At 41.1% G+C, this 27,255-nt stretch overlaps 1 protein-coding gene across 1 annotated transcript in view; it reads left to right on the forward strand.

Annotated features, from left to right (window-relative positions):
* The first annotated feature begins 1,997 nt into the window (after positions 1-1,997).
* EPAS1 (endothelial PAS domain protein 1) overlaps positions 1,998-27,255 on the forward strand; it is a 78,494-nt gene continuing 53,236 nt past the window's right edge. Inside the window, exon 1 of the mRNA XM_032681672.1 lies at positions 1,998-2,236. Coding sequence (XP_032537563.1) covers positions 2,211-2,236 — 26 coding nt within the window. The 5' untranslated portion in view covers positions 1,998-2,210. The remainder of the gene's footprint in view (positions 2,237-27,255) is intronic.

Below are 27,255 nucleotides of genomic sequence, written 5' to 3' on the forward strand. Positions count from 1 at the left end.
TCTGGATCCAGCAGCAAGATTCAGGTTTCACTGGGCACTGACCTGTGCTGAAGCCCACTAACCTGTCTGTGCAGAGGAGGACAGGACAGGTGTTGGCTCTTGAGTGGTACTTAGATGTGAATTTTCCTGTTGTCAAAGAACCTTTAGGCCTTACTGGCCAAGAGAGTAAGAGATGTAGACTGTTAATCAACTACACCATATCGAGGTGGGCAGAGCCAACAGGTCAATGAGCTAGACCTGAAATAATGGAAATTTACTGAGTGGTTTAGATTTAGTCAATTTGAATGCTTTTCTTGTCTGATTTTTGAAGGCAAGTTGTTTATCGAAGTGAAGTGCTTTAAGATACAGCAAGGACCATTGACATCAGCAGAGATCAATGGAGGATGAAGAGGTCTATTTAATCTAGGAAATGAGTGACTTGGCTCTTTGATCCTGTTGCATTCTCTTATTCCCAGAAGGTTAAATTTAGTCCTGCATACACAAATTTTGTTTGACTAAGTTTACTTAGGTTTTAAATATTTGTGGGTTTCTTTTGTTTAGGTTCTCTTGTATAACAAGAAAAAAACCTAACTGTTACCACATAATTAGGCTATTGCTGTGTAAGCATGTGTAACTCTTTTCAGACTTGAGAACAGAATATGCAAATTTAAACACAAATGCATTTCTTTGAACATTCATACTGTGTAAAAAAGGGGGGGAAAAAAAGGAAAACTCCCTCTGATCCATTGTACACAAACTAGCCTGTGAAATGGCATAGGGAAATTGTTCAAATTTGAATTACCAAAAAATAAGTCTGGTTTGGCTCATGTTGCCTACAGTACTTCATTTCCCAGAAGTAAAGGAAACCCAATGCAGCTTAATACAAAGGTGCATGTATTTTGGTTTGAGATGTAAGAAAACATGAGGATAAGATTGCAGTTTCTACCATGATGAAAGACAAGATCAGAAGAATTCTAGTAATCCCTTGTCTAGCAACGCTAGTTGCTTTGGTGTAAAATAAACAGAAATCAAAGTGAGGGTTCTTTTTTATTATTATTTACATTTAACTTAACTGCAGCAAGCCATAGCAGGTGCTAGCATGAGATGGGCTTTGGCACTTGCCAGAAACTCGCTTCACCGTGTGTCAACGCCAGGAGTTTTAAAAGTGCCTGAGCCGAAATATACAATATGACATAGAAAATAAAATCAAAAAACCATGGATAGGAAGGAAGTCAGGGAGGCAGAAGTGCAGCCCCCCCCCCTCCCTCCTCCTCCTCTGTACATCCCTGTGCCCGCCGCCGCTGCCACGCTCCCTCCTCTCCGTGCATGACCGGGGCCGAGCCGGGCCGGGGCAGGGCAGTCCCGCACGCCGGGGATGGCTTCCGGGGCTCTCTCCAAGCCCGCGTGGTCCTTACGGCTTTTATTTTCTTAATTTTAATTTAAATTTATTTTTTTCAACACCCCCCTGCCTCGCACTGAACGGGGGATGCTCCAGGGGGCGAAAACGGGGCCGCTCCCCGCTTGCCGGAGTAGCGCCCGGCGCCGGGGCAGCCCCGCAGCGGCTCCGCGCCGGCCGGGCAGGTGCCGCGGCGGCCCCCGGACCGCACTGGCGCGGAGACACCGGGGAAAAGACTTTTCAGGAAAAAAAAAAAAAAAGTTAAATAACTAAAAGACATACTAAATAACTAAAAAGTTCAATAACTAGAAGATAACTAGCAAAACAGCGGCGGATGGGACGGCACCCGGTGCCCGCTGGCGCGCTCCCCGCGGTGCCGGCGGGGCGGGGGCGGCCCCGCTGACCCCCGGCCGGGCCGGTGCTGGGGGCGGGGAGCCCGGGGCGCCCCGCCGGCCCCCATTGGCGGGCGCGGCGGCGGCGGCGGGGCCGGGCCGGGCCGAGCCGGGGCCGGGGCGGAGGGGGCCGGCCCTGCCCCCGCGGCCGGCGGCGGCCCAAAGGTTTAAAGTGAGAACTTTCTGCGGGCGGCGCCGAGCTGTACAGCCCCGTCGCCGCGCCGCTCCTGCCCCGCAGCAGCAGCCGTCGCCGTCGCCTCCCCCGGGCGGGCCGTACAATCCTCGGCAGTGTCCTGAGACTGTACGCCCGCCTCGGGGGCGACCCGGCCGAACCGGACCCCGACCCCCGCCCGCCGCCGCCCGCGGAGCCCCCGCGTCCCGCGGGCAGGTGCTGAGCGCGCCCCGGCCCGAGAGGCGGCGCAGGAGCCGGCACGGCCGCCGCGATGACAGCTGACAAGGAGAAGAAAAGGTGAGGGGCCGCGGGCGAGGCGCCGGGCTGCTCGGGCCGTTGCGTCCTCCTCTTCCTCTCTGGCTGCCCCCTGCGGCCGCGGGACTCCCCGCGGGCGGGCACCGAGGGCGGCACTGCCGGCGGGGCGGCGCGGCCTCGCCTCGCCTCCCCCCGCCGCGGCTCCTGTGCGAGGGCTCGACCCGGAGCCTTCGCGGGGACCAGCTGCGGAGGGAGTTGGTGTTGGTTCGCCCAGCCCGCGAGGGCAGAGGGGCAGCGGAGCAGCCCGCGCTCCGTCCGGGCCCCGCCGAACCGGGGAGTGCCTGCCCCGGGGAGCTGCCCCCGCCGGGCGGCACCGCCGGCGGCACGTCCCGAGCGTCCCGGCCCGGCTGGGCCCGGCGGAGGCTGCGGGCAGGTGCACCTGGCAGGCAGGGCCAGCCTGCCGGTGCGTGATGACTGTAGTTAGTGTACGCCGTGGCAGGACTTGATATCAGCGAGGACCGAGTTATTAGGAAATCGGTTTTCCAGTTGAGGACGGGGGTTTTGAAGGTAGCAGCACCCTTAGCAAAACATGTTTCATAATTGACGTCGTGTGGATGTAATTGGCAGGCTTTGTAAACACAAGTTGTATAAAGCTACTAGGTTTTGACACCTCCTCGCTCCAGCCCGAGACGCTGGACGCGGTGCGCGGAGAACTCGCATCTCCCGTGGTTCGTGGAGCGCCTCAGCTGTCAGCGGGTTTTCCCGCAAGGCCGAGAGCTCCAGGAGCGCCCAGCGCTTCGTCTGTCGCTGCCCTTCGAGAAGGATGTAAACCTAGGCGTTCCCACACTGCCATAACGACTCTTTCAGAGGGAATCAAAATAACGCACTAGTGGTTTCGTACTTGCGTTAAAGAGTGCGTTTTCCTCCTGGTTCTTCAGAATGACCGTCAAAATAAAACTCAACAATCCGTAACACAGAAGTTATAGGTGGAGATTAAGTGAAGTATCTACTTGTTGCTCCAGAGAGCTATAAACATTCCCTGTGGATGAGCGAGGGCACTGAGATAGGGAAAGCTAAGCAAGTGAATAAAGGTCCATGAAGTCTCATACCAGCATATTTATTCAGTCTGTTTTATATAGCAGGCAGTCACAAGAATGACTTCATTATCAGCACAGGTTGCTGTTCTGGCTATAGATTCTGTTCATAAACTATGCGATTTACAGACTAAGAATTTGTGTTGTTATGCATTCTATCCAGTCGATGATGCAGTAAACTTTAAACACTGTTTTTTTATTTTTGTAATAGCTTCTTTTTTACTGAGTCACTCTATGACAATGTAATAGGGGAGGTGTAAATAGTGTAGTATAAATCATACATTTTCCATGTAGTTCTGTTTTCCTCAGTTTATCAAACATTAATGTATTAAGGTTAAACAGTTGCCTCAAGTATATTTTGTTCTAGGTATCAGTCTTCTGTGCAGGGTATAAAATAGACACACATTTTGTGTCTTCCTATGTTGAAAAAGAGAGTAAAAAATTCTACCACGGTGTGATATAAAACTACACATACTACTATATAACTACACAGTGTGTAGTTATAAAAATGTGTTATAGTTTGTAACGAATGATAAGAATGAAGTAGTGTACATATTGGAAATACACTACATTCATTGTATCACCTCATTTTAATGGGGCATTCTTAATCTCTTCAGTTTTAACCTCTCATTTTCAAGCACAGTGAGGGATCTAACGCTGTCTAATCTTGTAGGACGGTACACTGAGGTGCTTTGTGGAAATACTCTAAAGATACAACACAAACTTCACGGGGACTGAAGTCTGAACCCTAATCCTGATCCTGTCACTGATTTTAAGTATTGTGGCATTCAGCGTCAGTTTTTCTGTTTCTCTCAGAAGTAGGCTAGTTATTATCTGGCTCATGGGATTGTTGCGTAAATTAGTGTTTGTGAAAGAACTGGGAGAGTGTCATACGAGCGATTTCAGACAGCTCGCTTGTGCCTCCCTGTCAGTGTGCATGTGGATGTCCCTAATGGGAACATACCCTATGTAGCCTATTGAAGCAAGATGGTTTTCTTTCTTAATTTTAGTACTATTATAGAATAGGTTTATTGCCTTGAGTTCAACAGTTGTTGTATTATTTGGTCGATCTCTATCCAGATATGTAGCTAGGAACTCTTAACCTTGCTAATGGCATTTATAAATCAGTTTCACAGAGAAAAGGTGTGGGGGGGTGTTATGGGTAATCTGGTTTACCTGATTTCCAGGCAGCTCTGGAACATATGTTTAGAGGAACAGTTCTCTTTACTATTAAATAAATGCTCTATGGAAGATAATATTTGATTCTCTTAGTAGTCCATTTAATTTGAAGAGCATCCTCAGATTCTCATTCGAAGCTCTGTTTGTCAATAGGAAAGAGCAGTTGCTTTATTTGGAACTAATGTTATAGCACTTTAAAGAAACTGATTTCCCACATTTAGAGTTAGTCCAAGATACAGAGTTGAGATTAATATGATTATTCTTTTAATTTAATTTTTAAAAAAATCATTATCTACACAGTAATAAATACTTTCTTAGAATGCCAGTAATTAGAAACTGGGAAGAGGAGGAATAAAAGGGTATAATGCATTTTAACAAAATAGTAAAAGCTAAGGAGGAAATATCTATGATCACTGTGAAGTACAATGACAAATAGTACATAGGTCTCAATGTAATTAGAGCAGTATGGTAGAATATCTTGGTGTGTTTTTTAATTATTTAGTCATCACATTTTTTTAATTGTTTGCAGGATATAGTTATTTTGTTAGGAAAGGATGATATGTTAAACTAACTGTTCTGGATGGACAACAGTGTATGTTTGAGGTTTGAAACCAGGCTCGGGAGTTAAGTATGGCTGAGAAGGACCCGTCATTTGGCTTCACCTTTTCAGTTGTTTTGTTACTTGGGGATTTCAGTGCTTGTTTTCCAGTTGTATGAAAAATAAACCAGTTTTGCAGCTCAGGGTGTTTCTGTCCTAGTGGTCCCCATACAGTACTGTTTTGTGATCCTAACTATGTAGTGTTATATTAATGTGTTTAAGGTCTTCTGGTCCAGATAGTAAAGAAACAGGATTGCTCCCAGTTATTGTCTAGGTAATTGACTGTTTTCAATTACCCTTTCACTTTGGGCTTTATTTGATGTTGAGCCCCTCTAATGAGACACTTTGTGCCTCAATTTTCACTGACCTTTCCTTCAGGAGAATAGCTCTGCCAAGCTGAGGTCACTCTTGGCGGTTCCTCCTCAGGATGAGGAAACCGTCCTGATGGCACAGCTCTCCAGAGCTCAGGTAGTAGTTTGCTCTTAATGGATGTAATTTGGATGCCAGAAAATGGGAGCATTTGGATGTGCCAGGGTGTGTTAAACTGCAATTTTCAGGAAGTGTACTGTCTCAGTTTTGTTCTACTTAGTATATTTTCTGTCTTAACCTATGTCCCTATTGCCAGGTATATCGCCTATCGCCTGTTATTCTGTGACTGTGGTGGAATAGACGATCTTGTCCATTCTCTTGCCAATATAGGTTGTTCCTTATACTCTTGTAAACCTCACTTTATGCATTTCAGCTTATAATTATTGAGTTTTGAACACTTTCCTTTGCAGATTTTTTCATAGATTACTCAACTTCATAAAAAAATTGTTCAAGATTTGTTATTGCTCAACATCTCCCCATGCATAGCCCACATATTTAATTTACTTTGTTTGCTTCTGTGTTAACATCTGCCCCTGCAGTTTTTCTTATTTGGAGTTATCAAAAGGAGCTGTAATTTCCTGAATTCCTGGTGATCAATAAGTTGAAATTGGCTGTTTAACATGTGCTTAGGGCATGTTAACAATAAGCAATTTGGTCTTAAGGTTTCAGAACCACAAATACAGACACTTCATTGCTTGCAGGTCATCTTGAATGACCCTGGCCAGTCATACTTATTGTACTTTGGTTTCACCCCTTCTGCTTTCTGCGTTCACTGCCCTTTCTGCATTTCTACAGATGTGGAGAGGGCTTTTCTACCAGAGGGTGGCCCAAGCATACGTGAATGAGGAACGTCCGGCTGCGTTCCTGCCCCCATGTCTCCCTTTGCCTGCAATGGCATGCAGCAGAGGTTGGGCTGTGCTCTGACTTGGCAACCTGGCCTACTTGTGAACATTTTATTTCTCTTGCCCAACTCCTGTGGCTTGATCTATATAGAATCAAAGCATTTTAGCTTAATATTTGAGCATATTGAAGGCTGAATGGATTTTGCTGTGGAAATTGTGTGCAATGTGAGTGCTTCCCAGTGTGGACCATCCTCCTGAAGTTTTTGAGGATTTCTGTTTCACCAGGGTGCTCCAGGGCTTGCTCTGCTTGTGTTTAGCGCCTAGAGTAAATTAAAAATCCATCACCCCTTGGTATACAGCACCTTTCTGTGTCATGTCCCTTTCTCTTCATCTTCTAATATCAGTCATCTTCTGTCATGTTTATCTTGTGTGGGTCACTGGGAATGTCTTGCATATTGGAGGTACTCCACTAATACAAGTTTTTTGTTTATACTGCAAAATTCAGGAGACCCATCATGAGTATCAAAAATACATCCTTCTGTCTTTCTATAATATTTCTTACTATGACGGATTCATAAACGTTAAGGATTTTAGTTTTCAGGTTCCAAGCAGGGAGCTACTGCTAGGTGTGGTGGGGGAAGAAAACTTCAAGCATTGAACTTTTTGCTATTATTTTCAAATGGGTATTTTTTGAAAACTGAGAAATAGGATAAACATTAGAGTAAGGGAATGAGCAATACAAAGGCACGTTGTATTTAAAAATAATTTAGATGCATGAAATGGATTTATTCCTCTAAAACGATTTGTGAAATGCTATTGTGTTAATTACTCCAATATTCATATTCAGTAGCATATATATCTTATTAGTTATAAATTTACTCCTGGTAGCTGGCACAAGGTTGAGAGAACACTTCTCTTAAGTTAAGAGAAAGTGCAAGTAGGGATATTATGCAGCTGGCAGGTTTTTTTCTCATTTATTGTTCTTGTGCTCCATTTGCTTAAAAGGCAATATAATAAAGGCTGAGGATAAAAATCTTGACTGTTTATTTAAGAAAGACTAACTTCTTTCTTAAATTTACAGAGCTACTTTTCATGAAGACTCCTGAAGTATGTAAAATTGAAAACTATTTTACTGTGCATTTGGAAAGTAGCTTAATGAAGTACAGTAAGCCAATTGGCTGATAAATAGTGTTCCCAAGTAACTCATTTAATTATGCTCTTTACTTCTTGAGCTCAAATCTAATTATGAATTTGGTTCTTTCCTCTGTGACTTTATTTAGGCTTAGAAAATTTAGCTGAAACAAAATCTGCCATAATAAATTCTGATTAAATGGGCATATTTAGGCCTGAAAACAGTTAGATTTTTAATTTAATTTACTTGACTGTTATTACAAAGAGTTTGGAGTTGGATAGCATCTCCATTATGCTTCTCCATCCATTGCATTACATGATACAACAAATATTAAATATTCTATTCTATGGAAACTCATCAAATGTGTTACCAGACCAGAAGCAAAGTTGCTTTAGTTGAATTTTTATGTTTGATCTTCAGTCAAAGATGTGCCCTGGTCTTGACCCTTCCTCTGTGTGCTAATATGTGGAATCGCAGGTTTCTTTGATTTAGGGGAATGTTTAGGGTGTTGCCTCCAAGAAGATTGTCTGAAAAATTCAGAAACTTTACACATGCTTTATGTTAGCCTGTGGGTGCACGATTAATACTGGCTTATTACAGCTTTATGAACAAGTTCTGTGCATCTGGGCAGGAGGAAAAAACACTTTGTTATTTTGATCCTGCTCTCAAGTGGGACAAAACCAGGATAATACAGCTCCTTAGTGTTTTTCATTCCTAATACAAATATGTTGAACCATCCCCCAAGCGTCTTCATTCTGCTGTGGATGTATTTAAACAGTGATTTGCTTTCAAGCAAACATTAAGTAGCATATGTTTTAATCTCAAGTATTTGTGGAGTATCCATGGGACCAAACTGTTTTCCAAAGAAATTTCAACAACTTATTGGTGTTTCCAACAAGAAACGTGTCTCAAACTACATCTTGGTTTAGCCTGGCTACTCCTCTGGTCCTTACTTTGTGAGGCATGTCCCTAAATCCCAGCTGTGACCTGCATGAATGAAATCTCCAGGCTGGAATTTGGACAGATTGTAAAGCAGGATTGTGAGGGAGAGAACAACTGATTATGGCCATTTAAGGGATTTGGTTGGGATTTGTTTGCTTGGTTTTTTACTATATAAGTTTAACAGTCATTGTCCTGCCATGATCTTAAGATAACTCGAAGCAACAAATACATCTCCTCAGCTATTTTTGCCCAGCTAGGTGTAGTGGTGATTAGGTCACCATTTTCTCTATAAATGAGTGCTTATTTTGCAGTGTACCAAAATAAAAGTAAGCTTCACAGAATGATGATTCTTCCACAAGTATCTGCTTCAGACCTTCAGATCTGTAAAATGACGGATGTATTTATGCAATAGGTGGTGGGCAGATGATGCTATTTCTTATTTATCTGGGCTACTGTCAGACCTACCTTAAGTTTCTTTGAATTAAAAAAAAAAAAATCTACTTTCTGCAGTGCCCACAACCAGTTTAAGTTTTGGATATCTTGTTGCTTTTGGCCTGGAGGCTATCCGTGGAAGCTGGAGCCATAGCCACAGCTGTGGGAGATATGGAGAGGTGAATACCCGGCCTTAGGACTAGTGGGTTGCCTTACTTTTTTTTTATCCCTATAGAAAAGTCATGAGTGCAGATTGCACTCTCTTCCCTGCCTCATTCCCCCCCATCTCCAAAATTAGTCATGCCCTGTTGCTTTCGTCTCCTTCCCTGCATCCCAAGCAGAACAGAAGGTTGAAGCACTGCAACATCCCTTTATGTTTGAATATGAAATACTGTGTGTTCAACTACTTCTACGATTAACAATACTTTTACAGTAACATTTTGGAACTAGAGCAATGTGAGCAGTCTCCTCTTTCAGGAAATTGTGTTATCTAAGGAAAAGCTAAAATTAGAAGTGATATGGGTAGGGTTGTGCGTGGTGGGGTTTGTTTGGTTTTGTGGGTTTTTTTGGTTTTTTTTTTTGTTGGTTTGGGTTTTGGTTGGTTTTTGGGGTTTTGTAATTGAGGAGCTCTCCTAGTGGATGAATCATGTGGGTGTGACTTATGGCACTTGATAGCAAACAGTCTGTCTGAAGGTATATGTGCAGTAAGATTACCAGGATCATTTAGAAACTATTTGGAACTACTGAAACGTGAACTTAATCTATTGTAAATATTTATTACTCATTATCTAATATATAAAAATACATTTCGTTAGAGTTAGACAAATGAAGGTAAGATATAAGGTGCAAGTTTTGAACAATGAGTTACTGAGCTGCAGATGCAGTTGGTAGACTGAATATTTTCTGCAGAAATAAATATTTTCTTGGAAAATAATTTTCCAGAGCCTAAGGAAACAAGAGCTAGTGTTCTAGTTTTAGCTATACTGCTAAAATGAAGGGATTGGATTGAGAAATTGTCAAAACATTTGGAGATTGGTGAAACATTTTAGGTTTGGATTAATTTTTATACGCTTTCCTGTGTTGTCCTACATTGTTAATTGAAAATCAGATGTTTTAAATTTCATTTGAATGAGACTTAAGTAATTATTAGTCTCTTTTTAATGTAAAGATTTTTTTCTCTTTTTTCCCTCCTTCCCTCCTTCCCTCCTTCCCTCCTTCCCTCCTTCCCTCCTTCCCTCCTTCCCTCCTTCCCTCCTTCCCTCCTTCCCTCCTTCCCTCCTTCCCTCCTTCCCTCCTTTCTTTTCTGGTGTTTGACTCAATTGGGCTTTTTTCCAGATCTTCTTTGTTTTACTGAAATCCACAAGACACATACATGGTGGCTTGACCTCAGTCAAGTTTCTGTCTTCCTTTCAGGAGAAATCTTTATCTGGTAAACCAAGATATTAGGTACTCCTTTTACACTAGTCATGAGGGCCTCGTCACTTGAGGCCTCGAAATCAAAAGAGTCACAATCTTTCAAAAACTGCAATCGCTTAAACAAGTTACCAGGTCTGATGAAGATCCTTAGTCGTCTTTGGGTTGGGTTAGGCAGGAAGTGTGACTTGACAATGGCAAAGGTCTTTTCTAGCTTTAGTTATGTGAACAGCTCCTTAAAGACAGTAGTATAGTTGAAAACATAGCAATAAAGGCCCTCCATAACCCCTGGCCCACCTCATTGGCTCCTGATATCACAAACAAGAAAGACAAAATATGGGAGAGATGAAAACAGCATGTTGCAGAATTTCTAAGTTGTTCTCAAAAGACATGTTCTTGAAAACCTGCCTATGTATGGTGAGAGAGAGAGAAATGTTTGCCTTTCCCACAAAAGCTATTGCTTTAACTAACAGATATAATAATATCTTGAAATATAGTTATCCCAGGTGATATTCACCTTTGGTCCAGTACATGTGGGTTTTTTGGGTAGTCAGCTGTTCAATCCTTATTTTATATATATATATATATATATATATATATATATAACTTAGGACACAGAGGGTGGTTTGCTGAATGACTTCAGTTTAAGAAGCAAATACAATGGCCTGAATAGGTTGTATGAAATCTTAAAAATGTGCCCTGTTGTTCTTCCCTTCTTAAAAGGGAAAGCTGGTGCTAATTTAGTGTCAGATGCCTTATGAACTTTTTTAATCTACATGGGAAAAATCCATTAAGAGCTGATAATTTTGGTGCAAGTTTTCTAATGTTGTTCAAAAGTTACTCTATAGTATTTTTCCTTTAAGATATATTCATGTGCTCGTAAGATAAATATTTACTTTGGTTACAAGCTTGGAGGAAGTATGAAGTGGGATGGTTATTAGGCAGTTTTTATAAAGGTGGTGGAAGTATGCTTTAAAGAACATTCCTTGTATTTTGTCTCACCATTAGCATATCTAAGGTATTTACTACCATAAAAAGGTGCTTAAACTCTTAGTATCACAGTTGTAGTCATTTGCACTTGCATTTGTATGATAAACTACAAAGCAACCCTATTCAGCCATTGTGTTTGGGATGTTCTGGTGTTGGTCTATAAGGCCTGTGCCTTCTTTCACAATCGTATCACCCTCTCTGCCAGTAAATTCTTGGTGTTATTGGGTACTTGTTGTCTCACTACTTCAAAGATCTTTGTGACATTTAAAAACCACCCCACTCTGTATATCTACATTTGTAAATGGGGAATGTTTCCAGGAATGTACCAAGCTTTTAGCTGTCTGTACACTTTATGTCCAAAACTTGTTGCAAATACCAGAATATCTTCTGAGATTATATGTCTTGTTGTGCCTGGTTAGATTTTCATATGCCATTATAATGAAATAACATAGTCATCAGCTGATAACAGTAGCTGTATCTTCAGACTCTTAGGTATTTATGGAGGGTATTGAGTTAAAGCTGATGGGAAGTTTAGAACCAAAGTGGTTTTGGAATGATCTATGGAATGTCAGCATCATACACGGATGTGTGAGAAGTTGTTCAGCATTAAGTGGCTTTATCATGCCATGGCTCCTTAGGCAGTATTTGTCTGGAATACAAACCTGACGACCAATTATAGCTATACTCCACTCCAGGATTTTTTATTTTTTAAGGTCTCAGTTGCCGCTGGTGTGTTTCATAACTTGTGAGAGAAAGTTGGACATTGGTGAAAATGCTTATGGTATTTTTAATGTACAGCTTCTGCTAGATAATTTCTTCCAGGAAAGCTGCATTTGTCTAATTCACTGAAGGGGGAGAGCCTTTGGGAAGGAGTGAGCATTTTGGAATAGCCTGTGGATGTTACCTTCATGTGAAGGAAAGAGCTGTCTTTGAAGGAGCAGCAGGGTTTTGCTTACTGCTGGCTTTTATCTGTCCCTGGATTTTCCCATTCCTTCTCTGTTGCAAAGGAAATCCATGACAAATGTGGCTCTTGGTTTACTTCTTCCAGTTATCCCCGTATTGACCTGGAAGACTCATTTCCCATCGTCCTTTAAGCTGACTCGTGTATTTCAGAGAATGCAGTTCTTGCACTTGAGATGGATAACCTTTGCTTGCAGAGGAGGAAACCAATACCCCATCTAGCCAAGACAGATCATGATGCTTGGTCTTAACAAAAGAGTATTACTTACACTTTTAAGGAAAGGTAGATGTTTGGGGGGTGTTGACTCCCCTTATTGCTTCATGCAGCGCTTTTATGTGAGTGATTAGGAGGAAGATTTCTTGTTTGACTGAGGGAACACAGCTTGGTTCAGCTGCGGGTGGGCTGTTTTTGTGCTGCAGCTGTAAGATTATCAGTTAGTGTTAATATATCTAGTTCTTGGTTTTTCCCCTGTAAATGATTTGAAGGATGTGTTTATTGCCATTACTAATCAGAGGAACATTTTTATGGTCACATCCTTTCTATGCTCAAGTTGTCTTAACGCTTCTACTGGCTTTTATGTAACAGCAAAGCCGAGTTTATGTTCCAATGATTCACGAAAGGGGACTATCCTGTTCGCTTAGGCATGTGCTGGCTTGAAAATGAAATAGAAGCAAGTGTGGATATCTTGAGGGAAACATAATGCTGGTGTTTCGAAACAGCCATTATTTCTCGTTTAAGAAAAACCAGCCCCCCAACCCTACTTTTGTTTGTCAACTGCACGACTGGCCTGAACAAAGCCTCTCTGGCATGAGGACCTGGGCCAAAATGTAGTGAAGCTGAATAAAATCATGTTTTGGATTCTATCTCTTGAACTTGTTCGCCACTCTCAGTAGAGCTGGCTGTGAAAGCTGTGTCTGGTAACTGACCTAGCTGCTGAACAGCAGCTTCAGCAAGTGGGTCTCGCCTGTGCAGCTGCTTCTCCTGTCTCCTTTCCCCTCCACACACTCCCTGAAAGCCCTTCTTGCTTGGCCCGGCTCTTTGTCCTGCTGGGTGCTTGGGACATTGTGTTGGTAATGTAGCCTGGACAGTGTGACTGATCGCTGTAGTTATCCTCGATCCCCAGTCTGGAAAACTGGGATGGCAGTATATCCTTCCTTCCACCCTTTGTCTGTCTTATTTATTTAAAATAGACTGTAAACTTTTTAAGGTAGGAACTTTCGATGCCTAAGACAATGCTGTAGATGTGTCGGCAAGAAGCTTGTGTGATAAACCTAACTTGAAAATACTGTAGCAGGGGGTTCTCAAATGGAAGGAGTTTGGTTATCTCTCACTCTTATATTGCCTGGTTAATTGCTTTCTTTACTGCACTGCTCCGTGTTATTCCTCAATATGCAGGTTACACCCATGTCCTGATGGGTGACCTACGCCTTTGCTTGCTTCACCTTTGAATTTGTCCCTCCTGTCATATAAGATCCATGTGCAATTTAGCCGCCCCAAGCAATTGAGGAGATGGGGTGGTGTTGGCGGCGGTGGCGGTGGAGGATTGCAACACCCTGAAAGCATCTGGGAGATGATAAAACCCCTTATTCTTTCAGATTTCATCACAGAGCAGGGAGGTGAGCAACCCACAGGGCAACAAGAATGAAAAGGAGGGTTTGACCGTCATACCAAAACCAGTCTTTTCTGCAGATGTGGAGTTCAGTAGGGTTTCAGCCGGCAATCATTTGCTCTCAGTTTCTTTGAACTGAGAGCTGTAAGAAAGTAAAGCGGTGCTGATATGCGGGGTTCATGTGACATTGGTTTAGAGGTCAGCATTCACAACCTCCTTCACACAGACTGCATAGACTGAAGCCTGTGAATCATCATTCAGTTAAGGCTTCTCCTGCATGTGAGTGGCAGGGTTGGTCTGAAGATGGAGCAGGCACGTTCTTCAGTGTAAAAAAGAAACACTGAGAAAACCCTAACATTTTATACCAACCTCTATTGGTGGCTTTGCATACTGTATGCACAGACCCTGAAGAAGATAATGAAAGAATCTGTGTTACCTGTATAGCACCGCTTCTTTCCCTTTGCCTGCCAAATCTTAGGACAACATCTCCTGCCCCCCAAAACTAAATGTCACTGTAAGCATGGTATAACTAAATTTTAACTTCTCTAAGGGCAATTATGAAGCAATGAACCACAGTGACCACCACTATTGCTTTCTGACACTTTTTAAAAAATTCATTTTAAAGGAGACAGATGGCAGCCAATGGTGCTTACTCAAAAAGTAGTGACTTTTCAGTACTCTTTCAGCCTGGAGAATAAAGTGAGCAGGGAGCAAAGTCTGCTTTGCCGGTCACAGTAAGGTTTTCAGGTGCAGTGGTGGCTAATGTGGAGCAGAGGTGAAAGAGGAAGAATGCCTGCTGCCTGACCTGTTAAAACCTTTAAGAAGAAATCGTGCCAAAGTGAAGTCATTATAGAGCATTCCTTTGGAAGGAGTCATGTGATGAATACATTGCAAACATAAAATGATTTCATGTTGTATTACATTTCGGGTAGGTTACAGCCGTGGAATGAGCTTACCGAGTCATTTGTGTGTTGAGCTGTGTGCTCCTGTTGGGAGGGTTTCTTAGTTTGTTTGTTCCTTATTTAACAGATGAAGTACTCTGGCTTTTGTACCAAAAAAACCTCCAGCTTCATAATGTCTAGAACTTTTATCAAAATGGGGTTCAGTTTCTACCTGAGACCTCTGGGTACGGCTTTGTGAAAATACCTTTGAGGAAAATATGATGTCAGCTGTGTGTGGTATGAACCTTTATCCTCTAAAAAGGGAGTTTCATGATGGTTTCACTTGAGTTCTACTTCTCTTAGCTGGTGGATTAAGCAAATGAAATGGTCAAACAGTAAGATATGAGGAAAGCAGAGTAAGCATCTGTTCTTATACTGTTACTTGTATAGGAAGTCAGTTCTGATTCACATTTCTAAGAACGAAATATTTGGTGGGCAAATCTATTTCAGTGCACTCTATTTTGAAAGTATTTAGTTTGCTCTCATACCAGGAGATGTTTTAGGACATACAGTGAAGCTGTGGAATATGAAATCACTGTATTGAAGGAAAATAAAGGGAAGGCCTCAACCTAGGGATGTACTTGCTGTTGATAGTCAAAACATCTCCCCCTCCACCCTGAGGAAAGTAAATGCTTTACTGCTTGTGATGGTAGGTATATTATAGTTTGTTGTAGCTGAATATGAAGTTGCATATAGGAAGTTCGGAGAAGGATTTTGGCTCAGTGAACTACTTGGAAATGCAGTAATCGAAAGAAATTTTAACAGATGATGAGAGTGATTAGATGAATTATCCTCTTCTAGCTTGTTTTCTTAAGGTTTACATGTTTTCAGTGTGTCTCTGTCTCCATTTCTGACAGAGCTGTAAAGATCTCAAGAATATTAAATACCTGGGAATAGGTGTTGTGATGGCTTCAAGGGAAAATTGCAGCACAAGCATGTTCCCCTGTTGAGATGAGAGCCTTCTGTGGCTGAAGAAGTCGAGGTGCCAGCCAGCTACAGGCTTTCAGCTTGCTGTGCCACAGGTACCAGGATCCACCGGGAGCCTGCAGAATCTGGAGAAATGTGTTTTTCCTGGTGCCCCTGTTGGAAAAACAGCTTGTTGTTTTTGTAGCGTGGTTCACTAGTTAACCCTTGAGGTGTTTAAAAACTTACTGTGAAATATTTACCTTGCTGTTTGGTAGAAATAGATACAGATAGAATGCTGTTCCTTACCCTGGGAATTTCTGAGTGTTTCTATGTGCTTAGGCCTTACTCGTTTTGGATGAAGAAACTGCTGTGCAACTATGATTAATACTAACACTCGATACTGTGAGGTGTTTTAGACTGGCCACATTAAAACCACCAGTGTATGCTTGACTCAGGCCCTGAGAAGTGCAGCTGGACTTCTTTCTGCTGGACAGGAATTGCTGACTTCAACTGGAGAAACAACTGCACTTCTCAACAGCCATAACTCTGAATCCGGCTGTAGAAAGATCTGTTTTGGTTGGAGAGGTCCAACTGTGTGCGCCTTGGTGTTGATTGTCAGGGTCATGATAAATTTTGGGCATTGTTATACTGGCAGTAACAATGAAGGCCATTGTCACCACTAACATTTTCACTTTCCTGTGTTGTTGCAGTGCTTGTTTAATTATTTTTGCAAAAGCAGTATGTTGTGGGAACCTTTTCATGTGCAAACTGGGTTGAAGGCGGGAATCTCTTGTTAGGAGTTGGATATGTTTTCTGTTCCCATAAGCAGTGAAAATGACGAAAACTTTTAAAATCGGTTCATTGGCGTTGGCAATCAGTATCTACTTGAGATCTCTTAGACTTCTCAGAATCACTTCCCTCAGTCAAGGCAGCGCTGCTGTTTGGGTTTTGTTTGTATTATGTATTTGCTGGAAGGAGAGCCCTATTGTGTGTTTTTTGAGGGTGATTACAAACATAAAATAGATTCTCTTGAGAACGCTTTGTCTACTCTCATCACAATTGGTAATTGTTTTGTGTTGTGTAAGACTTTGCATGCTGTGCTTCTTATTTGGCAGCGTGTGTGTGTGAACCTCAAAATGGATTTCCACCTCCAACATCTTATCATTGATGTTTTAAAGGTGAATCCTGGAACAAAGCATAAAACTTCTCTGAACTCATTGCAAGATGATGAATATTTACCAGATTAAGGCAAATTTTTCCAGTAATTTTGGAAACCAATTTTGCTGCATTTTAATGAATTTCTTCTCCAAGTGGGACCTGGGTGAGGTAATTCTCAGAAATGAAAAAAAGGGCCAACCCCCAAACAATTACTTTTGACATGGAAGCAGACTAAAATAGTGTAGTTATGTGCAAGGTGGGTGTCATCTTTTTGTGCCAAGTGCATTTTCTGAGGTCATTCCAAAATGCCAAGGGAAAAGGAATCCATAAGCCTCACATATCCTATTAGCAGAGAGCCTTGAGGTAGAGATGGGCAAGATGCATGGAAAAAATGAGGCTTCAGCCAAATGTTTTCTTTGTAGGTCACTTATTGTAGTTGAAATTACAGAGAGTGTAAGAACAAGTGATCTATTAGCAAAGCCATGAAAACAAACCATTTGCCACTTCTAACAAATGTTGGCCTAAAATATGCCTCAAATTTTAAAAATAAGTGAAAACTTGGTGAAAAGTAAGACTCGGGTTTATCTGCATTTCATCAGGTACATGGCGTCCTGGAATTTAGCCCGTTGGCAAAAGCATGGGGAGTGTTATCCTTTGCAGCACTGGGAATGTTCTCTGCTGAATTTGGCGCCAATGACCGAGCTTTGCTTGTTAGCTGAAGTTCACACAGACTCCTTGCCAGGCCTGCCCAGAATGCTGTCTCCTCTGACTTCCTGTGGTCTTGCATAATATTTCCTTGCTTCTTGTATAACTGCAGCTCATTCTGGTCACTGCCCAGTTTATACGGTCGACTTTTAAAAAGGCCAGTCCTGCAAACGTGCAGCTGAGCCATGTCAGTGGCAGGAGGTGTCCCGGTGGTGACGCCAATGGAAGCGCCCTTCCTCGGGGAAACCGCCGGCAGCGGGGGTGTATGTCAATGCCGACATGTCTGAAGGCAATAAAGTTGATTGCTGCAGCCTTGTGACGAGATAAGCGTGAGGCATGACTTCAGATTGACTGCACCTCTGAAACATGTGCCGCGGTTGCTCTGATTTCTGTAGCAAATATAGGCTTTAATTAAGGATGGGAGAGGCAGCACCGCACGTGGTGTATGAATGGAAGCACATTTTCAGATCACTGTGAAATTCTTATTATTGCTAGTAGTGACTAGCAATGACAGTCCCCACATTTGCCTTGAAAACATGTGCCGGGTATCCAGAGTATTTAATGATAGGAATTTCAGAAAATAATATTTTCATTCTGCTGAATTTCAGTGCTTCCACGCAAGTAATTTCTGCATTTGTCTATGCTTAAAACATGCATTAGTTTTGCATTTCTGTTGAAGCAAGTGTATTTACTAATGTTTACCATTTACTAGCCTGCATTATTTGTATATATGTTTTGAAAGTGAATTTCATAGCAGTTTGTGCCTGTCTCTGTATTTATGCTGATTATTTTCCAAATATTTGTGTTTGCACATGTATTTATGCATAGAACACTGAGTGTTATTACAGAGCTTTGTCAGTAACTCATTTTCAGAAAGAAGCTTGTCTAACATGACGCTTTCTAGAACCCCCTTTTGAATGTAGTTTTCAAACTGTAACTCGTACTTTGGCAGCCCTGTTCCTGGCATGGCTTTGAAAAGCTGAAGAGTAGAGATTATAAAATAGTCACTTTAGTATGTTTGTAAACTTACTCAATAGACTGTACTGATTTGTGTGTTATAGTTCTCAGGTCATGTATGGTCTTTCAATTAAATGCTGTCTGCTGTGAAGAAACAAGAATAATTCTAAGAGAACGCATTAGAATTGATTTAGTTATCACAGTTATGTGAGATTCTGTTTAAATTGTCTCATAACGTCATCTTTTCCATGAATCTGGGTTATCCAGTTGTCGTAGTGACTGACATAGAAAAATTCATGCTGGCTACACATGACTTCTTGCAACACTGTCTTTTAATCTGATTAATTTAATGGAAAATAAACTTTTACTGGTTAATGTGTGTTATGAGGCAGCTTTCGTGGTCACTTAAAGTGGTTTATTACCTTGTATTCTTAGGATCAACATTTTAATTACTACAGTCCAACTAATATAATGCTTGGGGAATTGTTAACGTAATATAATAGTGATACTACTGACATCTAGCAGACCATGTTTTAGTATTGGGAATGCCAGCATTTCTGGGGGGTGTGCTTTATATATATATAAAAATAGATAGATACACACTGCATTTTTGGCAGATGGATTCAAAGCCAGAGGTCCTAGTAGCACTTGACCATACAGCTCTAGCAGCATGGTTACCAAGTAAACTGGGTTGACCTCAACACATTTTGACCAATGATGAAGAAAAGCCACTTTAGGTGCCAGTACCAAGCTTGCTGCTCACTGGTGGGTTCAGAGTCCTGGATAAGCCATACAAATTTGAATTGTATGATAGAATTAGACTGATGCTGTATCGATCCTAAGATTAGGGAAGAAGCATAAGAATTGCAAAAGGCGATGGGCTGAGAATTGCTTAGCCAGCTAGAGAACACAGCTCGCTGTCAGTAAAGAAGGATTTTCCCTCTAAATGGAAACAGTTAGAGAGAAATGTTAGGACTGGACAGTCTGTTTCTTTTAGAAAGTATTTGTCCCTCCTGTGTAAATAATTTTAAATGATTTCAGAAAAGTTGTCTTGGCTTATAAAGTCAGTTAGAAATTTACTCAGCTTATAGAATAACAAGGTTTAGGAACTCTTGTTCAAAATAGATGGGTTGAGCCTTAGTACTTGTATCAGCAGTGTTAAAAAGGCACACTGTGCTCTCTGAATCCGAATGTAGCCAAGTGTCAGAGAGATCCATGGTCACGTGGGCATGTTCGCTTTTCTTTTTCATTTGATGATGTAGAAATGTGCAAATAGGCACTATAGAAGATTTAAGGGTTTAGTCCTCAGCTGTACAGGCAAACACAAAACCACTGCATTCAGTGGGATTTTTGTCCCAGTAAACAGCTCGGGATTATGTACTTGTATACATGTCTAAATATGGATCTCAGTCAAGTAAACAAGCATGTAGCTGTACGTGGTAATCTACTTTCAAAGCTGGGGAACACCCTGTGTCCCTTGTGTGGCTGAGTACATGGCCACATCTGGAGCTTCATGTGAGCTTGTGTTAAGGACACTGATCAGCCATCCCCATGTGTCTTGCCGCAGGAGGGGCTTGAAAGGTATCTCTGAGGAGTACAGGAGTCTCCGTCACTTGGCTTTTGGTGTGGTGAGATACTGCTCTCCTTTGAAGGATGTGTTAGGGCAGATACACACTTTGGAAACGCCTGTGCTCACAGATAAAGGTAGAAAAGGTCACTTATATGACTGCTCCATCTTGAAGCTGAAGAGCTTGCTCAGTGTTTTTCAGGCTAAACTTTTACAGGGGCAAGAATTAACTTTGTATCTAAGGAAGAGACTGTGTAAAGACTAACTGGAAAAAGCAGAAATGGGGTTATGCATGCAGTGCCAAATAGAGTGTTTTTCATAAACTCATGTATTCTGTGGCTGTCAAAGTGGGCATCATCTATAAACCTCTTTCATAGGTGGTGTGCAGAGGGGAATGAGAGACTTCTCATATAGGTATTATTGTTGAGAAAGACTTGCTGATTTTTATTTTATTCTTAACATTTTAATTTTTTTAATGAGTCTTGCCCAGAGGCTGTAGTCTGTCAGCAGGCTTGTGACATTACAGCAGAACATGCCACATCTCATGCAATACTGTGACTTGCATACTGTCATTAGGGACCTGTGCACATGAGGGAATGCTGTAGGTGTGTAACAACAATTTTATTGTATACTATAAAATCCGATCTCTCTACATACTGAGGACCTCAGGAGTTTTGAAACAGCTTCTCCTGCTGTCTGAAGTAGTAATTCAGTATACTTAGCCTCTTAGAGGCTAGGTCTAATAGCAACAATTAGCACATTTGTATGTTTAAGTATGCTTAAAAAGCTTAAATGAATGTGGTTTGAAAAAGTGAAATGGAAGAACAGTAAAATTAACATTAAAACTCAGCATATACTATGGTGAGGAAGTGTAATCTTAGCCATACCATAAAAAATAGAGACCTGAAAAGCTCCCTGGTTGACAGATCTGTCAGAACAAGCAGAAGTGAACAGCAAATGTTAACTTTTTTGCTTATGGTGCATTGCTTTTTGTTTGAGTTTTCAAAGCATTAGAGTATGATGGGGATGGAGAGGTATGGAATAAAAATTATGAAAATACACCTTTTTGAAATGTCAACCAAAAAGTCTCAGAAAGAACAGTGACATCTGAAGTGTGAAAACTGCGTTTCTCTAAATAGCAAAAAAAAAAAGTTTTGCTTCCTTAAATAAGTAAGTATGGGTACATTTTTGAAAAAAAAGGTGAAAAAAGCTTCATGCAAGGGGATCTTTAACAGAGGACAAGAGGTACAATTTTCTTTTGCTGGTACTAATGCCCCTGCAGGCTTGGTGAGGTTGTCTTTTGGGTGGAGGTGGCGTATGCAGCACTGATGCTGCCTGGGGGCTGGGAAGGGACAAAGGGGCTCTGCCCTTTCTGCAGAGCCTGGTTCACCAGCATGACTTTCTCATGAGGAGACTGCTGTAGGTTACTGGCCTAGTGGGAGGGCTGGCAGGACAGGACAGTGAGCTGTGAAGAAGGCTGATGAGTTTCAGCTCTTGAGTCTTAGGCTGGCTTACCACAGCCTGCAATTTCAAAAGGTTTTGCTAGGGCTTGGGTATATGCTAGACTTACAGTCATCAAAAGCATGTGTAGCCACTAGAGGTTTGACTGAAAAGACTCTTGGGGTTGGTGCTCAGGGGAAGGCTGAGAGGTGTGGAGGCTGGGAGAACATTTTGGGGAAGCATTTCTCTGCTTTTTGTGTCCTTCTCTAAGTGTCTGCAAATTGAGATGGGCTGATGGGGCAATGCTGGGCTACATCAACCTCTCACCTTGCACGCTAGGGTTACTCCTGTGTATTCACTGTAAGCAAGGTTGCACCAAGAAGGTAGAAAAGGTTGATAAAGGGGCAAAGCAGCTTCACTTTCACTCTATCCAAATCGACAGCAAACCCCCTTAATGTTAATATGTGTATGAATCAACTTTTAGTCTGATGATTAATAAATTACACAGAAATTATTTTGCTGCTTCTGCCTTGCTTCCACCACGCCCCCATCCCGCCCAGGCCCAGGGAAACAAACATTTGCTACTAGCAACCGTAATAATTCCATACCAATTATTCTGCCTTTTCTCCAAATGACTTGTGTTTTTTTCCACAGCAAAGCACATTTTTACATATCCTTAGGACAACTCTGGCCTTGGCCTAACTCTGGGGGATTACAGAGATAAGATACCAGCCATGGCTAGCATCATCTCTTGATAAACTGGAACATCAGCAGGGTGCAGAATTACAGCTTTGAAGGCAGAGAAAATGGTATTTAGGGCTCTTTGAAAGTCTTGTTTTATGGATTGAATAGAAATCATGAACAAACAGATTTTTACAAGGATTTATGTAGACACTGTTGTTAACTTTTGCAGTAATTATTGAACTGCTTTCTTGTTGCTTGAAAATTGGTGTTCTCGTTTGTTTGTCACTGTTCAATCAATGGAGTTAAATACTTGGTAACAAATTGCAGCATGGGGAAATACTAAGGTTGTCTATTTCAAGGAACATTTGAATACTGAAAACATAGGTAAAATTAAAGGTGAAGGTTAATGATTTAATAACAAGGTCCCCAGGACCGTGCCTTATGTCTGGAAGGCAGTAATTTGCATTTGCTTCCTGTAGGATGACTTTGCTGAGGAACTGAAGGCACTTAGCATATGCAGATGCTGAGACTCTTCTATATATATCATTAGTTGAAAAGTATCAAGTCTGGTGAAGACTTGTGAGATGTCATAGGAGAAGGAGTGAGGCACTGACAGATGGCAGGGTGCTGGTGTAGGCAGAGAGTGATGAAGAGAGGAGATGGTTATGTGTCCTCCAAAAAGCTTGAGGGGCACCAGGATGGTTAATAAATGCAAATAGGCTCTCTTTAGGAGAGGGATGTTTATGTGCTAAATAGAATTGTATATACAGCAAATCACCTTAAATATATTTTTGTGGTTACCACTACTTACATACAAAGCAAAACCATAATTACAAAGCTGTTCTTGTTTTTGAAACATCTTCGTGTGCCAAAGAAGTTTTAGGTATTTGTAGGGCATGGTAATGCCAAAGAACACCTGAGTGTGAAAAGGATAGGTTTATGGGTACCAGCTGTATTCACAAAACCAGCTGAAGCTAAATTCTCATTTGCATCATGTTAAGAAGACTTCAATCTTCTTTGGCTATTTGACATTGGCTTCTGCAGAACCTGCGTGCACACAGCAGATGTTGCAGGCAGTGGGTGGCTGGAGACGAGGCACCTGGTGGAGCAACAGACTGGCGGCCTCAGGCTCTTTGACGCTTCCCTGGTCCTGGTCAGGCTGTGCAGTACGTGCAACAGCATCATTAATGTCCCTTTGTTCTTCCCCACTGCTGTATGAACTATGAACGGCTTGGGGCAGAAAAATCTCCTTGTGTTGAGCTGATGATGACAATGTCTTTGAAACTCAGTAGTTTCTCTTTACCTTTTTGATTGTGCTGGTAGCTTCTTCTGGAAGAATCTCTGTTATGTTGTCTCTTTTATTTTCTAAAATGTTTCAAACAGTTCAAGGAAAAGTGTTTTGTTGGGGTTTTGTTTTGTGGGTTTTTTTTAACTTAATTTCATTTAACGTGTTGATTGGAGACAGTTTTAGAAGTGTAAGTTCTAACTGCAAGTTCCTAGACAGTTCAGCACACACATTCAGCAGCCTACCCTCTCCTACCCATGTCCCTGATGTTGTTTTAAGATAAATTATAGATCTGAAATAGCATACAGGTCAGATGCCTAGCACAAGAGCCAAAGGCTTCAGCTTTGGCAGAGTGGCCAAGCTCCGACCGACTGTATGTCCCCAGGATTCCTCCAGGTTAGCTACAGGGTATTGAACTTGCTCCTCTAGTCCAGCAGAGCTCACAATCTCGAATTACTCCAATTATTCACTGGACATCTGCTTAAAACAATAAAAAAGTGTGTGCACCCCCAAGTCCCTTTGTAAGGCTTAATAATAAATCACAAATCATTTTAATACATTAGAGAAAAACCCACACAAAATGTCTATATGTTTGTAGTAAAGGATTTGTTTTGTCATCCTTTCACAGCACATTTTAAAGAGTGTAAGAAGCAGTAACTTCTGCAGGCGTGCGTACTAGTACTAGTTGAATATGTGACCATTTTGTGCTTTTGCCTGCCCTGCTTATGCCCTGTTCAATACTAATGGGGCTGTATGGGATGAAAAGGGCCACAGCACTTTTGCTGTTGTATATAAACTAAATTTGAGGAACTTCTAGTGTTTGTTATGCACAGTGAACCTCTGGGAAAGCTTCAACCTCTGACCTCTGTAGTGGGCTATGACAGGGAAGATTCGTAAGAGCTTGATTTAGACTCATCTCTGAAAAGCTGGTTAAAAATATTCAACTACCATGTTCTTCCTCCTCCTCCATCTCAGTAAAGGTCCTCTTAAAATCCATACTCTGACACTTCATTTTTGTCATTACTTTGGGAGCCCTGTAGTCTGCTTGTAAGGAAATGATTAAATTATATTCATGTTTGTACTTTAAAATTGCCTTGGTGGTAGTCCAAGAAGTATTTTACTGCTCTTCCAAATTTCTGTGTGCTTTAATATTAATCTATTTTCATCAATTTGACCTGCCCAGCAGTAAAATTTGTTTGTAGTTGGTCATGTAATGATTGCTGAAGGGACATAAAAACTAAACTAAATTTATCTGAGACTTTTAAAAAACTTATTCTAAGAAGAATAAGGGGTTTATTAGGAAATGACATTTGGTAGTATTTGGGTAATCTGTCACAAAAGTGAATAGTCAATAAAGAAATTATGGTAGCAGAACTCTTTAATTTTGCTTTTGAAAGGTAGAATATTCTTTCTTTGAAATACTTTGTCACTAGCTTTTAATTTTGCATCACATAGTAATAAATGCTTATGCTTGGGTTGTGGTGGCAATTTCAGACTAAACAACTGGTAATGACATTATTTATTGCCTTTGAGAAAGAGCCCTTTTTTGTGGTTTGTATATCAGAAATTAAAATTATCCAAATATGTAGAATTAAAGAATATTATTTTAATTGATAATGCAAGTGGTCTTTGAAGCAAGCCAGAATATCTGGCTGTCAGTTCAGACTTTAAAATTCTGGTTGATTAGTGCAGCTTTTTTACTAAGTCAAAGTGAAAGGTTATTTTATGCAAGAACAGAAGTGACTGTATTCCTTAGTAGAATGATTATTACTAATGACTATTACTTTCACTTTTAGAGCAGTTGATAATATGTTGTTGTTTTTCTTTCAAACCTGTTTGTAATCAAAGCCATTATACTATCATTTAAATGGAGAGGCCACTGTCTGCCTGGAACAGCTGGGTAGTTACATTAACTTCTATAAATAAAGTTATTATTTTAGATGAAAGTTATAAAGCAATCTGTTTACCTCTGCTGAGGTAAGTAGAATAGCTGAAAACATTACTAAAAACAGGATGAAGTGGAGCATTAGAAAAACAAAATCCTCCAAGGGTTTTTTATGCATATTTGATATTTTGATCAAGCACAACTCCTCTGTGGTTTTGTGGTCTTAAGAAAACTGGAAGTGCTATTTCACTCTTCAGCTGACTGAAATGTAGTATTTTCCTTGTTTAAAATGTTGATTCTCCCCTATTGGCCTGAGATGGTTTTGGAAGCAGATAGAACTGAATTGGAAAAAAGTATGAAAATATAAAAAATTGCATTAACTATGTGGAGAGAATAAAAGCATTAACATGAAATCTGTTCTCCTTTAGAAACACGTATTGGTTAGAAACAGAGATTTCAGTGCCACATATGCTGAAAATGTGGTCTAAAAGCTTTAATTTACCTTTGTCTGTCAATGTTAATGGACAGAGCAAGTGCTGGAGCTGCTGTAAAGCAAATCTGTTTTCCTTTTGTCTGCTGTGCCAGATAATGAAATAAAAGCTAGATTATCACTGATAAAAGTAATTTGCAGAAAAGCATTGATAAAAATATAACAGCAGAGCTTGTCATTAGCAGTTTAAATGGATAATGTTTACTTTCAACCTACCTCTGTCCTCTGGTTTTTATTGTCTTCTCCCTCTTCCCATGCTAGGAAGGGCCTTTTCAATGGAGGCTTCAGGAAATAAAATTGTGCTCGTACTAAATCTCAGCATGGGTAACCTTCTCAATGATAACTCCTACTTTTTTCCCTTCTTTTTCTGTACTGCAGTATTGCCAAGTTAAAGCTTGCACACAGTTTGAAGTGGGATTATCAGTATAATTTTATCCATCCCACCTTGAGGAATGTGTCTGCTAATGACAAAAGCTGAGAAAATGGTTTCTCTCATTGCAGCACTGGTAGCTCCTATCATGAGTTACGTGATATTTACTGTAAAAACCTTAGTTCTTCGAGTAAGGTGTGTAGATGTGAGACACATACTTTCCTTTAGAAAAGTTTGAAGTCATTCCCGGTTGCTCACAAAAATTCAGAAACCTGAACCTTGTGTGTTTGTGTGTTCATGGTGATTCTAGTGTGTATGTAAATGTGCACACACATGCACAAACATTTAAATTTTATAATTTCCTTGTAAACCAGACTTGCCTTTCTTGAAATTGCCATAATTTTTTAAATGCTTGGACTTTGGATTACTTTTACAATGGGTAGCCAGTGTCCAGGGTAAAACATTAGCCATAAGGATGCTTGGTATCTTGCAAGAGATGGACCTGCTCATTAGTGCATTTGTAGTTTGTAAAAGTATTTATTTAAAGAACATTGAGTTCTGAGGGACCAAATAGGGAACAACTGCTAAACTGCTAAACTTGCAGTACCTAAAGTATTTTATATTTGCAGCCTGGACACTGCTGTACAGCACTTGCCAGTTTGCAAATGTCAAGGACAGTTACCCTCTCACATTCCTAAATGTCTTGCTTCTGCCCATCCTTCAAAATACCTACCCTTTCTCCAGCTCCTCCAGCTATTGCTGCCAACTGCTGTTTCACTGTGTGGCTGCAAGGACTGTAATCCTTGGGAAGCCTGGATCTTGTTGCTCCAGGCAATCTGTGAAGAACATGAACTTGCTTTTGTTGCCCCAAAAACTAAGACAAGGGCACCTGAAAAGCTGGGGAAAGTCTTTTCATGTGGGTAGCTGTGTAAAGTATTAGCTAGAGCACATAGTCTTGCTGCTGCTGGTCAGATAGTTCCTTATAGGCACAGGCTAATACAGTGTGCAAAGCTACTATTGTTTTCATATTTTATTTTGCATGAATATTTTGATTTTTTCATGTGTAATGTAGGAGAAAATATCTTACGTATGAACTTTCCAAAGTATGTTTA

Source organism: Chiroxiphia lanceolata, chromosome 3 (assembly GCF_009829145.1).
Source record: "Chiroxiphia lanceolata isolate bChiLan1 chromosome 3, bChiLan1.pri, whole genome shotgun sequence".
In the NCBI taxonomy this organism is placed as follows: domain Eukaryota; kingdom Metazoa; phylum Chordata; class Aves; order Passeriformes; family Pipridae; genus Chiroxiphia; species Chiroxiphia lanceolata.